This window comes from Lipotes vexillifer, unplaced genomic scaffold (genome assembly GCF_000442215.2).
Source record: "Lipotes vexillifer unplaced genomic scaffold, Lipotes_vexillifer_v1.1 scaffold528, whole genome shotgun sequence".
Lineage (NCBI taxonomy): Eukaryota > Metazoa > Chordata > Mammalia > Artiodactyla > Lipotidae > Lipotes > Lipotes vexillifer.
Genome location: NW_006794582.1, coordinates 805,195 through 820,152, shown reverse-complemented (window position 1 = coordinate 820,152; position 14,958 = coordinate 805,195). Strand labels below are relative to the sequence as shown.

General features: G+C 41.3%; 1 protein-coding gene across 3 annotated transcripts in view; it reads left to right on the top strand.

Annotated features, from left to right (window-relative positions):
- FKBP5 (FKBP prolyl isomerase 5) overlaps positions 1-3,804 on the top strand; it is a 99,262-nt gene extending 95,458 nt beyond the window's left edge. For 2 of the 3 annotated variants that reach the window (XM_007467256.1, XM_007467254.1), the window contains exons 10-11: positions 487-726; positions 1,456-2,424. In XM_007467256.1, the coding sequence (XP_007467318.1) occupies positions 487-726; positions 1,456-1,563 (348 nt within the window). In that variant the 3' untranslated portion in view covers positions 1,564-2,424. Of the gene's footprint in view, positions 1-486; positions 727-1,455 lie in introns of all 3 variants that reach the window. The other variant, XM_007467255.1, reaches the window with a different exon arrangement.
- The last annotated feature ends 11,154 nt before the right edge of the window (positions 3,805-14,958 follow it).

Here is a 14,958-nt window from a genome sequence, read left to right as displayed (position 1 = left end):
TTCCCGACACGATTTACATTACCATCTTTGTGATTATTAAATCTTTTTGTATACATACACATGAGTCTGTTTCTGAATGCCTTGTTCTCTTCCACTGACCTCTTTGTCTCTGGAGTACTTACCACTGTTTTAATAGTAGTTTTAATAGTTTCAATAGTTGAATAGTATATCTTTTTCTCTGGTGGGTCAAGTCCCCTCATTATTTTTGTTTTTCCAGAATTTTCTCTGCCATTCTTAGTCATTTACTTCTTCCACTGGACTTTATATGAACTTTTCAAAAGTCCTCCTCCCAAGTCCCCTGGGAACCTTTATAGAAATTGCATTAAATATAGGAATTAATTTGGATATTTTGATCAGTAGTATATAACTACCTTGAGCCTGATCTTTTCAATATGCCTTTTCCAGTTCCCTTGGCCAGAGACCTTTCTCTCCAAATTCCCACAAGGTACATGCATCCTTTCTAAAACATAGACCATCTGTCCCTAGGCCCTTGGACTGGACAGTGCCAATGAGAAGGGCTTGTACAGGAGGGGTGAAGCCCAGCTGCTCATGAATGAGTTTGAGTCAGCCAAGGGCGACTTTGAGAAAGTGCTGGAAGTAAACCCCCAGAATAAGGCCGCGAGACTGCAGATCTCCATGTGCCAGAAAAAGGCTAAGGAGCACAATGAGCGGGACCGCAGGATATATGCCAACATGTTCAAGAAGTTTGCAGAGCAGGATGCAAAGGTATGTGCAGAACCCACTTGCCTTCAGGTAGATCATGAACTGACTGACCTTGCCCCTTTGACTTTTGTTCTAAGAAGGTTCAGCATAGGACACGAGCACAGGAAGACAACCTAAGAGGCACAAAAATAGGGAAAATGATTTCAGATCTGATTGAGGCTGGTTTGCATCCAGAAATAGAGTAGAGCTGTTCCACTATTCTGTTCCCCAAAGGCACGTAGTTGTGAGGCCCTGGCATGTACATGCAAGAGAAGAGGGAAATTAATTCCCTAGAAATGTACTAAGGCTTTTATTATTTTTTTAAAAAAAAACAACACTTGCTTGTTGAGACTTCGATTTTCCTGGGAAATGGGCTCTGATGGGGAAGCCCCGCCGTCATGCCCTTTACTTTGAAGCTCGGGAGCCCACCTAGCAAATGGGATAGGAGCAGTCAGCCTCCCCTGCAGCAAAGTTGTATTCTGGTCCTGCGCTGATCGTCCGCTCAAACCCCCTTGTCATGTGGACTTGACTGTTAAACAGCTGTCCCTGTGGCAAGCTGGTCACTTTAACGAAAGAAAAGTGAAAGCCCTCACTCTAACTGTGGCAGCAGAGCCATGACACACAGCTGCACAATCTAAATAAAGTCACGGTAATGCCCTCTTGTGTTCGACCTGACAGTCTGGAGGAGCCAGGAAGTAATTGGACATTTCATTTCTTTTTTCCTCTAATCCTCTTGATTTACTTCTTCCTCAGGAAGAGGCCAGTAAAGCAATGGGCAAGAAGACTTTAGAAGGGGTCACCAATGAAAAAGAAACAGCAAGTCAGTCGATGGAAGAGGAGAAAGCTGAAGGCCATGTATGACACCACGCCAAGGAGGGAAGAGTCCTAAGGAACTCGGCCCCTCCTCCACGGGCTTTCACCCAACTCAGGACTAAACAGTGTTTAATGTAAAGTTTGTTATAGTCTATGTGATTCTGGAAGCAAATGGCAAAACCAGTAGCTTCCCAAAAAACCACCACCCTGCTGCTGCCCAGAGCTCTCATCGAGGGCGTGGCATGGGACCACTCCAGGTGGAACAAAGCAGTGACTGTTGGTGTGGAGAGATTGAGCCAACAGCTTAAGTCCAGCTCATTTCAGTTTATGTCAACTTGCAATATCCAGTTCAGGGTCTCTTGAGATCATCCTAACAATTGGGGGCTGGCTGTTAGGTTTTCCATTTGACTGAACTTTAATAGCACTGCAGAAACCTAGAAATAAATGCTTAATGAGTTTCTTCTTTCCTACAGTTGGGCAGGGGAGAGTTGGGGGAGGTTTTGTTTTTCAAATGACTGAAGTGCTGTGAATGCATGCTGTTGCATTTTTAACCAACAGAACCCAAAGGAGAGGGGCCGGGTCCCCCCCCTCAGATCCCCAGCAGCATCACCGACCTGGAAGCCAGAATCTCAGAGGCCTCTCGCTTGCTGACTTGGCTGCCTCCCAGACCCCCTTCTTAGTAAAGCAGCCTCCTTGTGAGAGCAGGCTTCTGCCCCGCCAGCCTGTCCCCCCAGAGGAGGAACCCTGTCATTCCTGAAATACTAAATGCTAATGAGCAGAGGGAATTTCTGGATTAGCTCTCCCTGTTTTGGATGAAGTTCTGAGATGCTGAAATGTGAATAGAACCATCAGAATTGTGCTTTTTCTTCCCTCCTCTATCCTTTTAGGAAAGAACGTTGAATCCAGTACTGCCTGCTCGCATTGCTACCATTCAGTTTCTTATTTCCATTCTAACCCTTGCTATCGAGAATTTCAGGCTTGTTCTTATAATATCTGGAGTGAGTGAGTTTATTTACATATCTGTCTAGGATCCATGCAGCCTTTTTGTTGTCTTTTTAAAATTGCTCTCTCATAAACACATGTATACTGATTTATGGAAGTTTATTTACTCTATCATGTTAAAAAAATTTTTTTGACTTTTTACTACTAAGTAGCTTAATTTTTAAAAACAAAATCTGTGGGATTGAAAAAGGTCATCGCTCTTCTACGTTAAGCATTTTCCTTTCAGGTTTGACATACAGTAGCTTTCTTTTCCTGCGCTGATGGCTGCTTGGTTCTGGTGTGAGTTGTGAAAAAGAGTTGAAAACAGCTTCCCGTGTAGGTACATCTAGCCTAAAATCTCCAGTACTTGGGCATTGAATTAGGGCAAGTCTTAAATATGTACACGTAGTTGAATTTTAGTCCTTACGGGTAAGCGAGATTAAGCATGGCTTTCTGGTCCCACAGCCTAAGAAATAAGAAACACTCATGGGAATGCATTTGGCAACCCAAGAAAACATTTGCTTCAACCTCGAACATCTCACTTTTTTAAATCCTAAAGAACACTGGCAATTGTATTTTAGATTAATTTTTATTTTTATAGTGGTTTTAACAAAACTTATTGTTAGGTTAGGTCCCATGTTAAAACCTAAAAATAAAGTCATTTCCTTTTATATCAGTTTTTGTCTCCATGGAACAAATGGAATTGTTTCTCCCTTAATGATAACTAAAACCCTTTTAATTTCTCATTTACACATTAGTCTTTTTTCATGAGTTATTTCTTTTTTTAAAGAAATCTCACCTAGGGAATATAAAAGCAAAAGTTGATTTTGCTTATCCACTTAACTGTTTAGTATTTGTAGCTCTGTTGACTAGAGCATGACTCCAGTGAGGCTAAGGTTAAAATTAGATCCTAAAAAGTCCAGTTAGATTTTTGCAGGTAACAAGCAAAAAACTGTTCCAAAAATTAGATTATTATCTTAGCCCACTGTCTCGTCTTTTACGAGTCATGTGAACAGGCGAGGAGAGAGAGGGGAAGGCTGGGCAAGTGGTTTGGAGCAAATGATTATGAGGTGCCCATCACCACTCAAGAGAAAGAAACTTCACATATTCTTGTATCAAATTCAATAATTTTAAACAATTTGTCTAGAAGTCAGCAGATGTCTTTGAACCATCTCTTAGACTGCATTTGGAGTGGTGAGGCAGCATACGGTGAATTAAAAACAAATTGTTTTTTTTAAAAAAGTACTGAGATGCACTTTTATGGTGTTCCTTAAATAAATTAAGAAAAACAGATGTGATTTCCCATTATTCTTGGTTTTGCTCAAATAGTCTTCAAGAAGGGTTGTTTTGGTTGAAAAACTGGTGGGGGACAAGTTGAAGAAATGAGACCTCAGAAACTTGGTAAGAGATAATATTCTCCTGCCCCTTGCTCTAATGCACAACTTGAGATCAGCATTGGGCTAAAGGCAGTGGAATTATGCATCTTTGTAAAAACAAGAAGATTTTGTTTCTTCATTAACCAGTGGATATTCTGCCATTTTAACTGAGTGTAAGGTAGGTTCATTTGGGGAAATGAAAAGGTTTAATTGTGCCCTTTAATAAATATGTAAAATATAAGTAAGCATACATCAGGCAATGTTCTGCGTTAAGCATGTATTTCCTCTTAAGTAGCTTGTTAATTCTGATTCACAGTGCAAAAGACAGGGGCTGTGGGGCTGGGGGCACTACGACCCCAATAGCACCACCAAGGCCTACAGGCAGGTTAACACAGGCTCCCAGCCACCTTTTATTCCCTTTGAATTCCTTGCTTCATCTTGGGATTTGAATTATACTCTTCCCCCTTTGCTGCTAAATTATGTGGTAATGGAATAATTCCCTTTATTTGCACGTTTTTCCAAACAAATAATGATTAGCTAGGGATCTTGAAGATAAGAAGAGAGTTTCCTAACTATAAATTTGTGATCTGGGTAATTCGAGGCAGCCTGCACCTGCTCCAAAGCATGAGGAATATCAGTGAAGACTTTTCTCCATAGTTATTTGGCCTTTAAGGCATCACTTCGACTCCTCTTTTAGCATGGTGCATCAGAATGTATTCCAAGGGACTGTCACCAACATTAGTGACAAAGAGCATTAATTTGAGCTGATTCATCAAAATCCCAAAACAATTCCCCAAACTAGCTGTATATTTCCATCAACTGGCTACTTAACGTGTTTGAATAGCAACGACTGACAAAAGTGTACATAAAAGGAACTCTCAGTGCTTCCTTTCAGATTTTTCTCTCCTACTTGTCTGGCATTTCTTTGGGAGATCGGGAAACTATACAGACAAGGCACAATAATTTTGGCCCTGCTATTTATATAATTCATCTCAACATACATAATCTACATGTGCGACCTTAATGATACATTGCAAGAAAGGGGACATCACTGAATGTAGCTCCCAAGAAGACCTCTGACAGCACCTGTTGGAGCTAACTGCTACCTACAGATGGGATGACTGGAGCATAGTCCATATAGCAGGGATTCCCTGAGGACCCTGGAGAATCAAGGATTATGAGGAGGACCCAGAAGGGTGAAGTGGCCAGCCCACGGTCATCCAGGTCACCTGATGCCCTTCTATAATTTCAAAATAGGTCTTTTTCTAGTCTAAAGCATGATTCTTTTGGCATATGGCATAAGATGTTGATAGCTCCTTAAAATCCCCAAGCATTTGGTGGAACTGAAATGGCAACAGAGCCATAGGCGTCATAGTCTACGTTGGAGTAAATGCAGGGAATTTACCAGTATGTAAAGGGTAGGGATGTTTTGCTTTTTAAAGCATGCTCTGGGTTGAGTTAAGGAATTTCAATGTTTAGAAGAAAGAAAAAACAAACCAGATATTAGATCCTCACCACCCACCCCCTTGGAATCTGGTTGGAGCCAGAAAAGAAAAGGCAAAAGGTTTTCCTCTGCAGCCTGCTCATTTTCAGCAAACACTTCAGTACCCATGTTTGGAGGGACCAGACCTTTTTAACATAATCAAGGGCAAGTAGTGAAATCTTCAGTAATTTGCCGGGCATTGACAAGGGTAGGGTAGGTACCAGTTGCTAAGAACAGTGCATAGAAAAAGCTGTCCTGCAGCCACAGGCTTAAACTGGTCATTACTATTTGAATTCTTACTATGTGCCAGACACTTAAACCCTCTTTACACTGAATTTCCAGATATAAGAAGAATGTGGCTGCTACACTGTTTCTACCTTTGGAATCTCACAAAAGATCATGTGGTCCTTACCAACCTAAAATTATGCAAGGAAGGAATTCTGGGAGATGTATTTCAAACCTGGCTTAGTTGACACATTATAAATACCCCCCAAATGTCTAAGCCTCTCTTGAGACATTAAATATATTCCTGGCCTGGGTCTACTTTGAATAATATGCTTTCATAAAATAACTTTAAAGCCAAATCATAATGCCTACAGCAAGAAATTATCTCCTTAAAAGCTTCTGACTGAGGAGATTAGGTGGGCAGAACAAGTAGCTAATGACTAGTATTGGGGGAGGCAATTGCTAATTCTAGTTACGCTGATTTGATGTCTGCTTACAGCCACATTTCCACACAGAACTTCTGATCTTTTCAGTGTAAAAACGTGAACCCACATATACACCCTTGCCCTTTACAGATACCAAAGTTTTCCTAAAGGTGACACCAGCTGAAACAATAAACTCATATGACCCCCCCACTGAGGGATCAAGGAGCTCATGCATTCCTTTACTCATCACCATCTCAGCATTTAGTACACTAATTTAGTACCAAACTAGTACTTAGTAGATGCTTAATAAATTGGCTTCCTCCCTTTCTCATAAGGCAGCCTCACATCTCTATTTCAGTGGCCCTTCATTCCTGTTACTTGCCTTGAGATGTGGAGGCCAGAACCACATGGTTTTTCTAGCAATGCCGGCAACCTGATTTTGGTCCTTGATGTATTGGGAACCAGCAACAACTTGACTTGGGGCAGGGGACATAACTGCAAAATGGATCTGTGGTCTTCAGGCCACACTGATCTTAAATCTATTTCCACTATTAACTCAGAATTCGTCAGCCCAACAGATCATATGTGAAGTGGAGGAGGATTTTGGGGAGATGGGAGAATAGGAAGCACCAGGAATCTCTCCCACCTAGACAACAATTACACTGACAGAATCTGTCTGATGTAACTATTTTGGAATTCTGGAGTCTGTTGAAACCTTGCAACTTCCAGGCATGGATGGTATATTGTAGGCAATTTTAGTCAATTTTGGCTAGTACAATAGCAGCTACCCATCCACCACCATCAGCCACATGGCAGGTAGCTCTGCAAGTTTTCTGGCACAGCTTGTGGGAGCTAGGGTGGGCAAAAAGGATTCTGTCCCCTGAATATTAAGCATCTGTCCTCTGAGTAGGATTGCTGCTTGATTACTGAAGTGCAAAGAGGCAGGAAGCCACTGTCTCATCTCCCCTGCTCCCCCATCATTTTAAGCCCCTCCATCTCTGGCTCAAGTGACTTCCAGGGGAATTTAAAGGACCAGTGGCCTTTTGCCCTCCCCCCGCCTTCACTTTTTTCATTTTCCTCTTTCAGAAGCCAGACATTAAAGACTGGGACATTCAAAAACAACTGCCTATATGAGGAAAATTAGAAAGTGACAATATATGTTCAGAGAAAGGCTCAGAAAAGACCTGAGAAGATGTTAACTTTACACCTCAGGCCAATATTCAGCACAGAGACAGCCTGCAACAATCAAAAAACAAAAATAACAAATTTTTAAAACCCAGAAAACCCTGGGGATGAGGGAGAATCTGATTTCCAGAGTTAATACCACATTATTAGATTCACATGCCAGTGTTCAACAGAAAAATCACAAGACATACAAAGAAACAGGAAAGTATGGCCCACTCAAAGGAAAAAATAATTCAATAGAATCTTCCACTGAAAAAGACCTCATGACAGATATACTACCAAAATTTTTAAACAACTGTCTTAAAGATACTCAAAGGACTAAAGGTAGATATGAAGAAAGTCAAGTAAACAATGTGTAAACAAAATGGAACTGTCAGAGATTTTAAAAACCTAAAGAGAAACCAAAAAAATTCTGGAGCTGTAAAGCACAATAACTGCAATGAAAAATTCACTAGGCATATTCAAAGGCAGATATGAGCAGGCAAAAGAAAAAACTAGTGAACATTAGGATATGACAGTGAAATTATTGAGACTGAAGAACAAAAAGGAAAAAGACAAAAAAGTGAACAGAGCCTAACGGACCTGTGGGACACCATCAAGTGGACATCCAGAAGGAGAGAAAGGGGCAGAGAAAATATTAGAAGGCATAATGGCTGAAAAGTTCCTAAGTTTAGTGAAACACACAAATGTAAACATCCAAGAAGCTCAACAAATTTCAAGTAAGATTAATTCAGAGACCCAAACCAAGACCCATTATAATCATACTTTCAAAAAGACAAAGATGGGGTTTCCCTGGTGGTTCAGTGGTTAAGAATCCACCTGCCAATGCAGGGGACACGAGTTCAAGCCCTGGTCCAGGAAAATCCCACATGCCATGGAGTAACTACTACTACTAAGCCTGCACTCTAGAGTCTACGTGCCACAACTACTGAGCCCGCGTGCCACAACTACTGAAGCCCACGCACCTAGAGCTGTGGTCTGCAACAAGAGAAGCCACCACAATGAGAAGCCTGTGCACGGCAACAAAGAGTAGCCCCCACTCGCTGCAACTAGAGAAAGCCCACGTGCAGCAACAAAGACCCAACGCAGCCAAAAATAAATAAATTAAAAAAGAAAAAGACAAAGATTGAATCTTGAAAGCAGCAAGAGAGAAGCAAGTCGTCACATACAAGGGAGTGTCAACAAGATCATCATCAGATAATTTGGAGGCCCACCAGTGCACAAGCTCCAGCCCTGGGGCCCACAGCCAGCCAGGCCAGGACCTGGCCTCACCCACCAGCAGCCTTCGCACAAGGCAGGGCCTGGCAGCCAACCGGGCCAGGGACCAGCCCCACCTACCAGCCCACCCACAGTAGTCAGCCTCACCACAACAGAAGGGCCAATGGAGCACATATAAAGGACACCCCTAGATCATACAGGTTTGCATCCAGAGGGTAGTGTACTACTAGACCCCTATAAGGACATCTCCTACAAATGGCCACTTCTCCAAGATTGGGAACTGTAACCAACCTACCTAATACATACAAATGACCACAGAGAATTAGGCAAAATGAGACAACAAAGGAATATATTTCAAATGAAGAAACAAGACAAAACCCCAGAAGTACAACTAAGTAAAGTAGAGATAAGCAATCTACCCAATAAAGAGTTCAAAGTAATGATCATAAAGATGCTCCGTGAACCTAGGAGAAGAAAGGATGAACAGAGTGAGAAATTCAACAGAGAGTTAGAAAATATAAAGAAGAACCAAAGAGTTGAAGAATAGAATAACAAAAAATACACTAGAAGGAATCAAGAGTAGATTGCATGATATAGAGGAATGGATCAGTGAACAGGAAAACAGTGGAAATCTAAGCTGAAAAGAAAAAAGAAGTTTTAAAATATGAGTACAGTTTAGGGACTTCCCTGGTGGTGGTCCTTACAATGCAGGCGATGCGGGTTCGATCCCTGGTCGGGGAACTAAGATCCCACATGCTGTGGGGCAACTAAGCCCACATGCCACAACTATTGAGCTTGTATGCCTCAATGAGAGAGGCTGCGTGCCACAACTACAGAGCCCACGTGCCCTGGAGCCCACGCACCACAACTAGAGAGAGAAAACCCACACACCACAACTAGAGAGAAGCCCACGAGCTGCAACTAGAGAGAAGCCCAAGCACCACAACAAAGAGACCACATGCCATAAAGAAAGACCACACATGCCTCAACAGATATCCTGTGTGCCACAACTAAGACCCGATGCAGCCAAAAAATAAGGAAAATAAATAAATTAATGTTTAAAAAATGAGTACAGTTTAAGAGACCTCTGGGACAATATCAAGCATACTAACATTTGCATTACAAGGGTCCCAGAAGGAGAAAAGAGAAAGGGGCAGAAAACTTATTTGAAGCAGTAATAGCTGAAAAAAATTCCCTAACTTGGGGACAGAAACAGACATTCAGATTCAGGAAGCAGAGAGAGTCCCAAATGAGATCAACCCAAGAAGTTCATACCAAGACATATTGTAATTAAAATGGCAAAAATTAAAGATAAAGAGAGAATGTTAAAAGAAGCAAGGGAAAAGCAAATAGTTACATACAATGGAACTCCCATAAAACTGTCAGCTGACTTTTCAGCAGAAACTTTGCAGGCCAGAAGGAGTGGCATAATACATTCAAAGTGATGAAAGAAAAAAAAACCTACAACCAAGAATACTCTACCCAGCAAGGCTATCATTCAGACTTGAAGGAGAGATAAAGAGTTTTACAGACAAATGAAAGCTAAAAGAGTTCAGCACCACAAATCTGGCTTTACAAGAAATGTTAAAGAGACTTCTCTAAATGGAAAAGAAAAGACCACAACTAGAAAAATGAAAATTATAAGAGGAAAAAAAATCTCATTGGTAAAAGAAAATGTATAGTAAAGGTAGATCAAAAAGTAGATCGAGGGCTTCCCTGGTGGCGCAGTGCTTGAGAGTCCGCCTGCCGATGCAGGAGACGTGGGTTCGTGCCCCGTTTCGGGAAGATCCCACATGCCGCGGAGCGGCTGGGCCCGTGAGCCATGGCCGCTGAGCCTGCGCGTCCAGAGCCTGTGCTCCGCAAATGGGAGAGGCCACAACAGTGAGAGGCCCGCATAACGCAAGAAAAAAAAAAAAAAAAAAAAAAAAAAAAACAGAGAAAAAAAAAAAAAAAAAAAAAAAAAAAAAAGTAGATCGAACACTTATAAAGCTAGTAGGAAACTTAAAAGACAAAAGTAGTAAAATCATTTATATCCACAATAAGTAGTTAAGGGATACACAAAATTAAAAGATGTAAAATATGTCAAAAACATTAAGGTGGGGGCCTTCCCTGGTGGCGCAGTGGTTGAGAGTCTGCCTGCCGATGCAGGGGACGCAGGTTCGTGCCCCAGTCCGGGAGGATCCCACGTGCCACGGAGCGGCTAGGCCCGTGAGCCTTGGCCGCTGAGCCTACGCGTCCGGAGGCTGTGCTCCGCAGCGGGAGGGGCCACAACGGTGAGAGGCCCGCGTACCACAAAAAAAAAAAATTAAGGTGGGGGGGGGAACAGTAAAAATGCAGGGCTTGTTAGAATGTGTTTGACCTATAATAGATACACAAACCCCCCCAAAAAAGAGGAATCTAAGCAGAACACTAAAGACATCAAATCACAAGGGAAGAGAGCAAAAGAAGAACAAAAAGGAACTACAAAAACAACCCAAACAATTAATAAAATGGCAATAAGTACATGCCTATCAATAATTACTTTATGTAAATGGACTAAATGTTCCAATCAAAAGATATAGAATGGGTGAATAGATTTTTTAAAAAAATCAAGACCCATATATATGATGCCTACAAGAGACTTACTTCAGGTCTAAAGACACACACAGACTGAATGTGAGAGGATGGAAAAAGGTATTCCATGCGAATGGAAATTAAAAGAGAGCTGGAGTAACAATACTTATAACAGACAAGATAGACTTTAAAACAAAGACTGTAACAGGAGACAGAGAAGGACATTACATAACAATAAAAAGATCAAGCAACAAGAAGATATAACAATTGTAAATATATATGCACCCAGCATAGGAGCACCTAAATACATAAATATCAACAAATGTACAGAAAGAAACTGACAGTAACACAATAATAGTAGGGGACTCTAACACTCTACTTACATCAAAGGACAGATCATCCAGACAGAAAATCAATAGAAAACACTGGCCTTCATATATACATTGGAATATTACTCAGCCATAAAAAGAAACGAAATTGAGTCATTTGCAGTGACGTGGATGGGCCTACAGTCTGTCATACAGAGTGAAGTAAGTCAGAAAGAGAAAAACAAATACTGTATGCTAACACATATATATGGAATCTAAGAAAAAAAAATGGTCATGAAGAACCTAGGGGCAAGATGGGAATAAAGACACAGACCTACTAGAGAATGGACTTGAGGATATGGGGAGGGGGAAGGGTAAGCTGTGACAAAGTGAGAGAGTGGCACGGACATATATACACTACCAAACGTAAAATCGATAGCTAGTGGGAAGCAGCCGCATAGCATAGGGAGATCAGCTCGGTGCTCTGTGACCACCTAGAGGGGTGGGATAGGGAGGGTGGGAGGGAGGGAGATGCAAGAGGGAAGAGATATGGAAACATATGTATATGTATAACTGATTCACTTTGTTATAAAGCAGAAACTAACACACCATTGTAAAGCAATCATACTCCAATAAAGATGTTAAAAAAAAAAAACACTGGCCTTAACACATTAGATCAGATGAAATTTACACATATATGTAAAGTATATATGTGTGTGTGTGTGTGTGAGTGTGTGTGTGTGTGTGTGTGTGTGTGTGTGTGTGTGTATAAAACATTCCATCCAAAAGCAGCAGAATACACATTCTTTTCAGGTGCACATGGAATACTGTCTAGGATAGATCACATGCTAGGCCAATAAAACAAGTCTCAATACATTTACAAAGACTAGAATCATATTGAACATCTTTTCTGACCACAATGCTGAGACTAGAAGTCAACTACAAGAAAAAACTGCAAAAAAACACAAACATGTGGAGGCTAAACAATATGCCACTAAACAACCAATTTGGTCATTGGAATAATCAAAGAGAAAATCAAAATATATCTGAACACAAGCATAAGATGGAGGTGCTTCCCAGGTGGCGCAGTGGTTGAGAGTCCGCCTGCCGATGCAGGGGACATGGGTTCGTGCCCCGGTCTGGGAGGATCCCACATGCTGCAGAGTGGCTGGGCCCATGAGCCATGGCCGCTGAGCCTGTGCATCCAGAGCCTGTGCATCCAGAGCCTGTGCTCTGCAACGGGAGAGGCCACAAAAGAGGCCCGTGTACCGCAAAAAAATAAAATAAAATAAAATAAAAATAAGATGGAAACACAATGATCCAAAATCTATGGGATACAGCAAAAGCAGTGCTAAGAGGAAAGTTTATAACACCTAAAGGAACTAGAAAAAGAAAAATAAAAAAATCCCAATGTTAGTAGAAGGAAAGTAACCATAAAGATCAGAGCAGAAATGAATGAAATAGAAACAAAAAGAAAGAAAGAAAGGGAAAGAAAGAGAGAAAGAAAAGATCAATGAAACTTAGAGCTGGGTGTTTGAAAAGATAAACAAAATTGATAAACTTTTAGCCAGACTCATGAAGAAAAAAAGAAAGAAGGCCCAAAGAAATAAAATCAGCAATGAAAAAGAAGTTAAAACTGACACCACAGAAATACAAAGGATCATAAGCAATTACTACCAACAATATACACCAGTAAGATGGACAACATAGAAGAAGTGGATAAATTCCTAGAAATGTACAATCTCCCAAGACTGAATGACAAAGAAATACAAAGTATGAACAGATCAATTACCAGTAAAAAACTGCATCAGTAATAAAAAATTCCCAACGAACAAAAGTCCAGGACCAGATAACTTCAGAGGTCAAGTCTATCAAACATCTGAAGAAGAATTAATACCTTTCTTTCTTTTATTTATTTATTTGTTTTATTTATATATATATATTTTTTAACATCTTTATTGGAGTATAATTGCTTTACAATGCTGTGTTAGTTTCTGCTTTAGAACAAAGTGAATCAGCTATACATATGCATATATCCCCATATCTCCTCCCTCTTGCATCTCCCTCCCACCCTTCCTATCCCACCCCTCTAGATGGACACAAAGCACCGAGCTGATCTCCCTGTGCTATGTGGCTGCTTCCCCCTAGCTATCTATTTTACATTTGGTAGTGTATATATGTCCATTCCACTCTCTCAATTCAACCCAGTTTACCCTTCCCCCTCCCCATGTCCTCAAGTCCATTCTCTATGCCTGCGTCTTTATTCCTGTCCTGTCCTAAGTTCTGAAGAACCTTTTTTTTCTTTAGATTCCATATACATGTGTTAGCATACAAATACCTATCTTTCTTAAGCTATTCCAAAAGTGGCAGAGAAAGGAATGCTTCTGAACTCATTCTATGAGGCCAACATTTCCCTGATGCCAAAACACCACAGATAAAACACCACAGATAAAACACCACAAGGAAAGAAAATTACAGGCCAATATCCCTGATAAACATAGATGCAATAATCCTCAATAAAATATTAGCAAAGCAGGGCTTCCCTGGTGGCAAAGTGGTTAAGAATCCGCCTACCAATGCAGGGGACGTGGGTTCAAGCCCTGGTCCAGGAAGATCCCACATGCCACGGAGCAACTAAGCCCATGTGCCACAACTACTAAGCCTGTGCTCTAGGGCCCGTGTGCCACAACTACTGAGCCCACGTGCCACAGCTACTGAAGCCCAGATGCCTAGAGCCTGTGCTCCACAACAAGAGAAGCCACTGCAATGAGAAGCCCACACACTACAACGAACAGTAGCTCCCACTCACCACAACTAGAGAAAGCCCACGCGCAGCAACAAAGACCCAACACAGCCAAAATAAATAAATAAAATAAATTTATAAAAATACATATATAGGGCTTCCCTCGTGGTGCAGGTGGTTGAGAATCCACCTGCCAATGCAGGGGACTCGGGTTAGAGCCCTGGTCGGGGAAGATCCCACATGCCATGCAGCAACTACGCCTGTGCGCCACAACTACTGAGCCTGTGCTCTGGAGCCTGTGCGCCACAACTACTGAGACCACGTGCTGCAACTACTGAAGCCTGCGTGCCTAGGGCCTGTGCTCCGCAACAAGAGAAGCCACAGCAATGAGAAGCCCACACACCACAACGAAGAGTAGCCCCTGCTCTCCACAACTAGAGAAAGCCTGCGCGCAGCAATGAAGACCCAACCCACCCAAAACTAAAATAAAATAAATTTTTAAAAAATACATATATATTAGTAAGCCAAATTCAACAATTCATTTAAAGGATCATACACCATGATCAAGTGGGATTTAACCCAGGGATGCAAGGATTTTCCAATATCTGCAAATCAGCATGATACACCACATCAACAAATTGAAGACTAAAAACCATATGATCATCTCAATAGATGCAGAAAAAGCTTTTGACAAAATTCAGTACTCATTTATGATAAAAACTCTCCAGAAAGTGGGCATAGAGGGAACCTACCTCAACATAATAAAGGCCATATATGACAAACCGACAGCTAACATCATACTCAATGGTGAAAAGCTGAAAGCATTTCTCCTAAGATCAGGAACAAGACAAGGATGTCCACTCTCGCCACTTTTATTCAACATAGTTTTGGAAGTCCTAGTTATGGCAATCAGAGAAGAAAAAGAAATAAAAGGAATACAAAATGG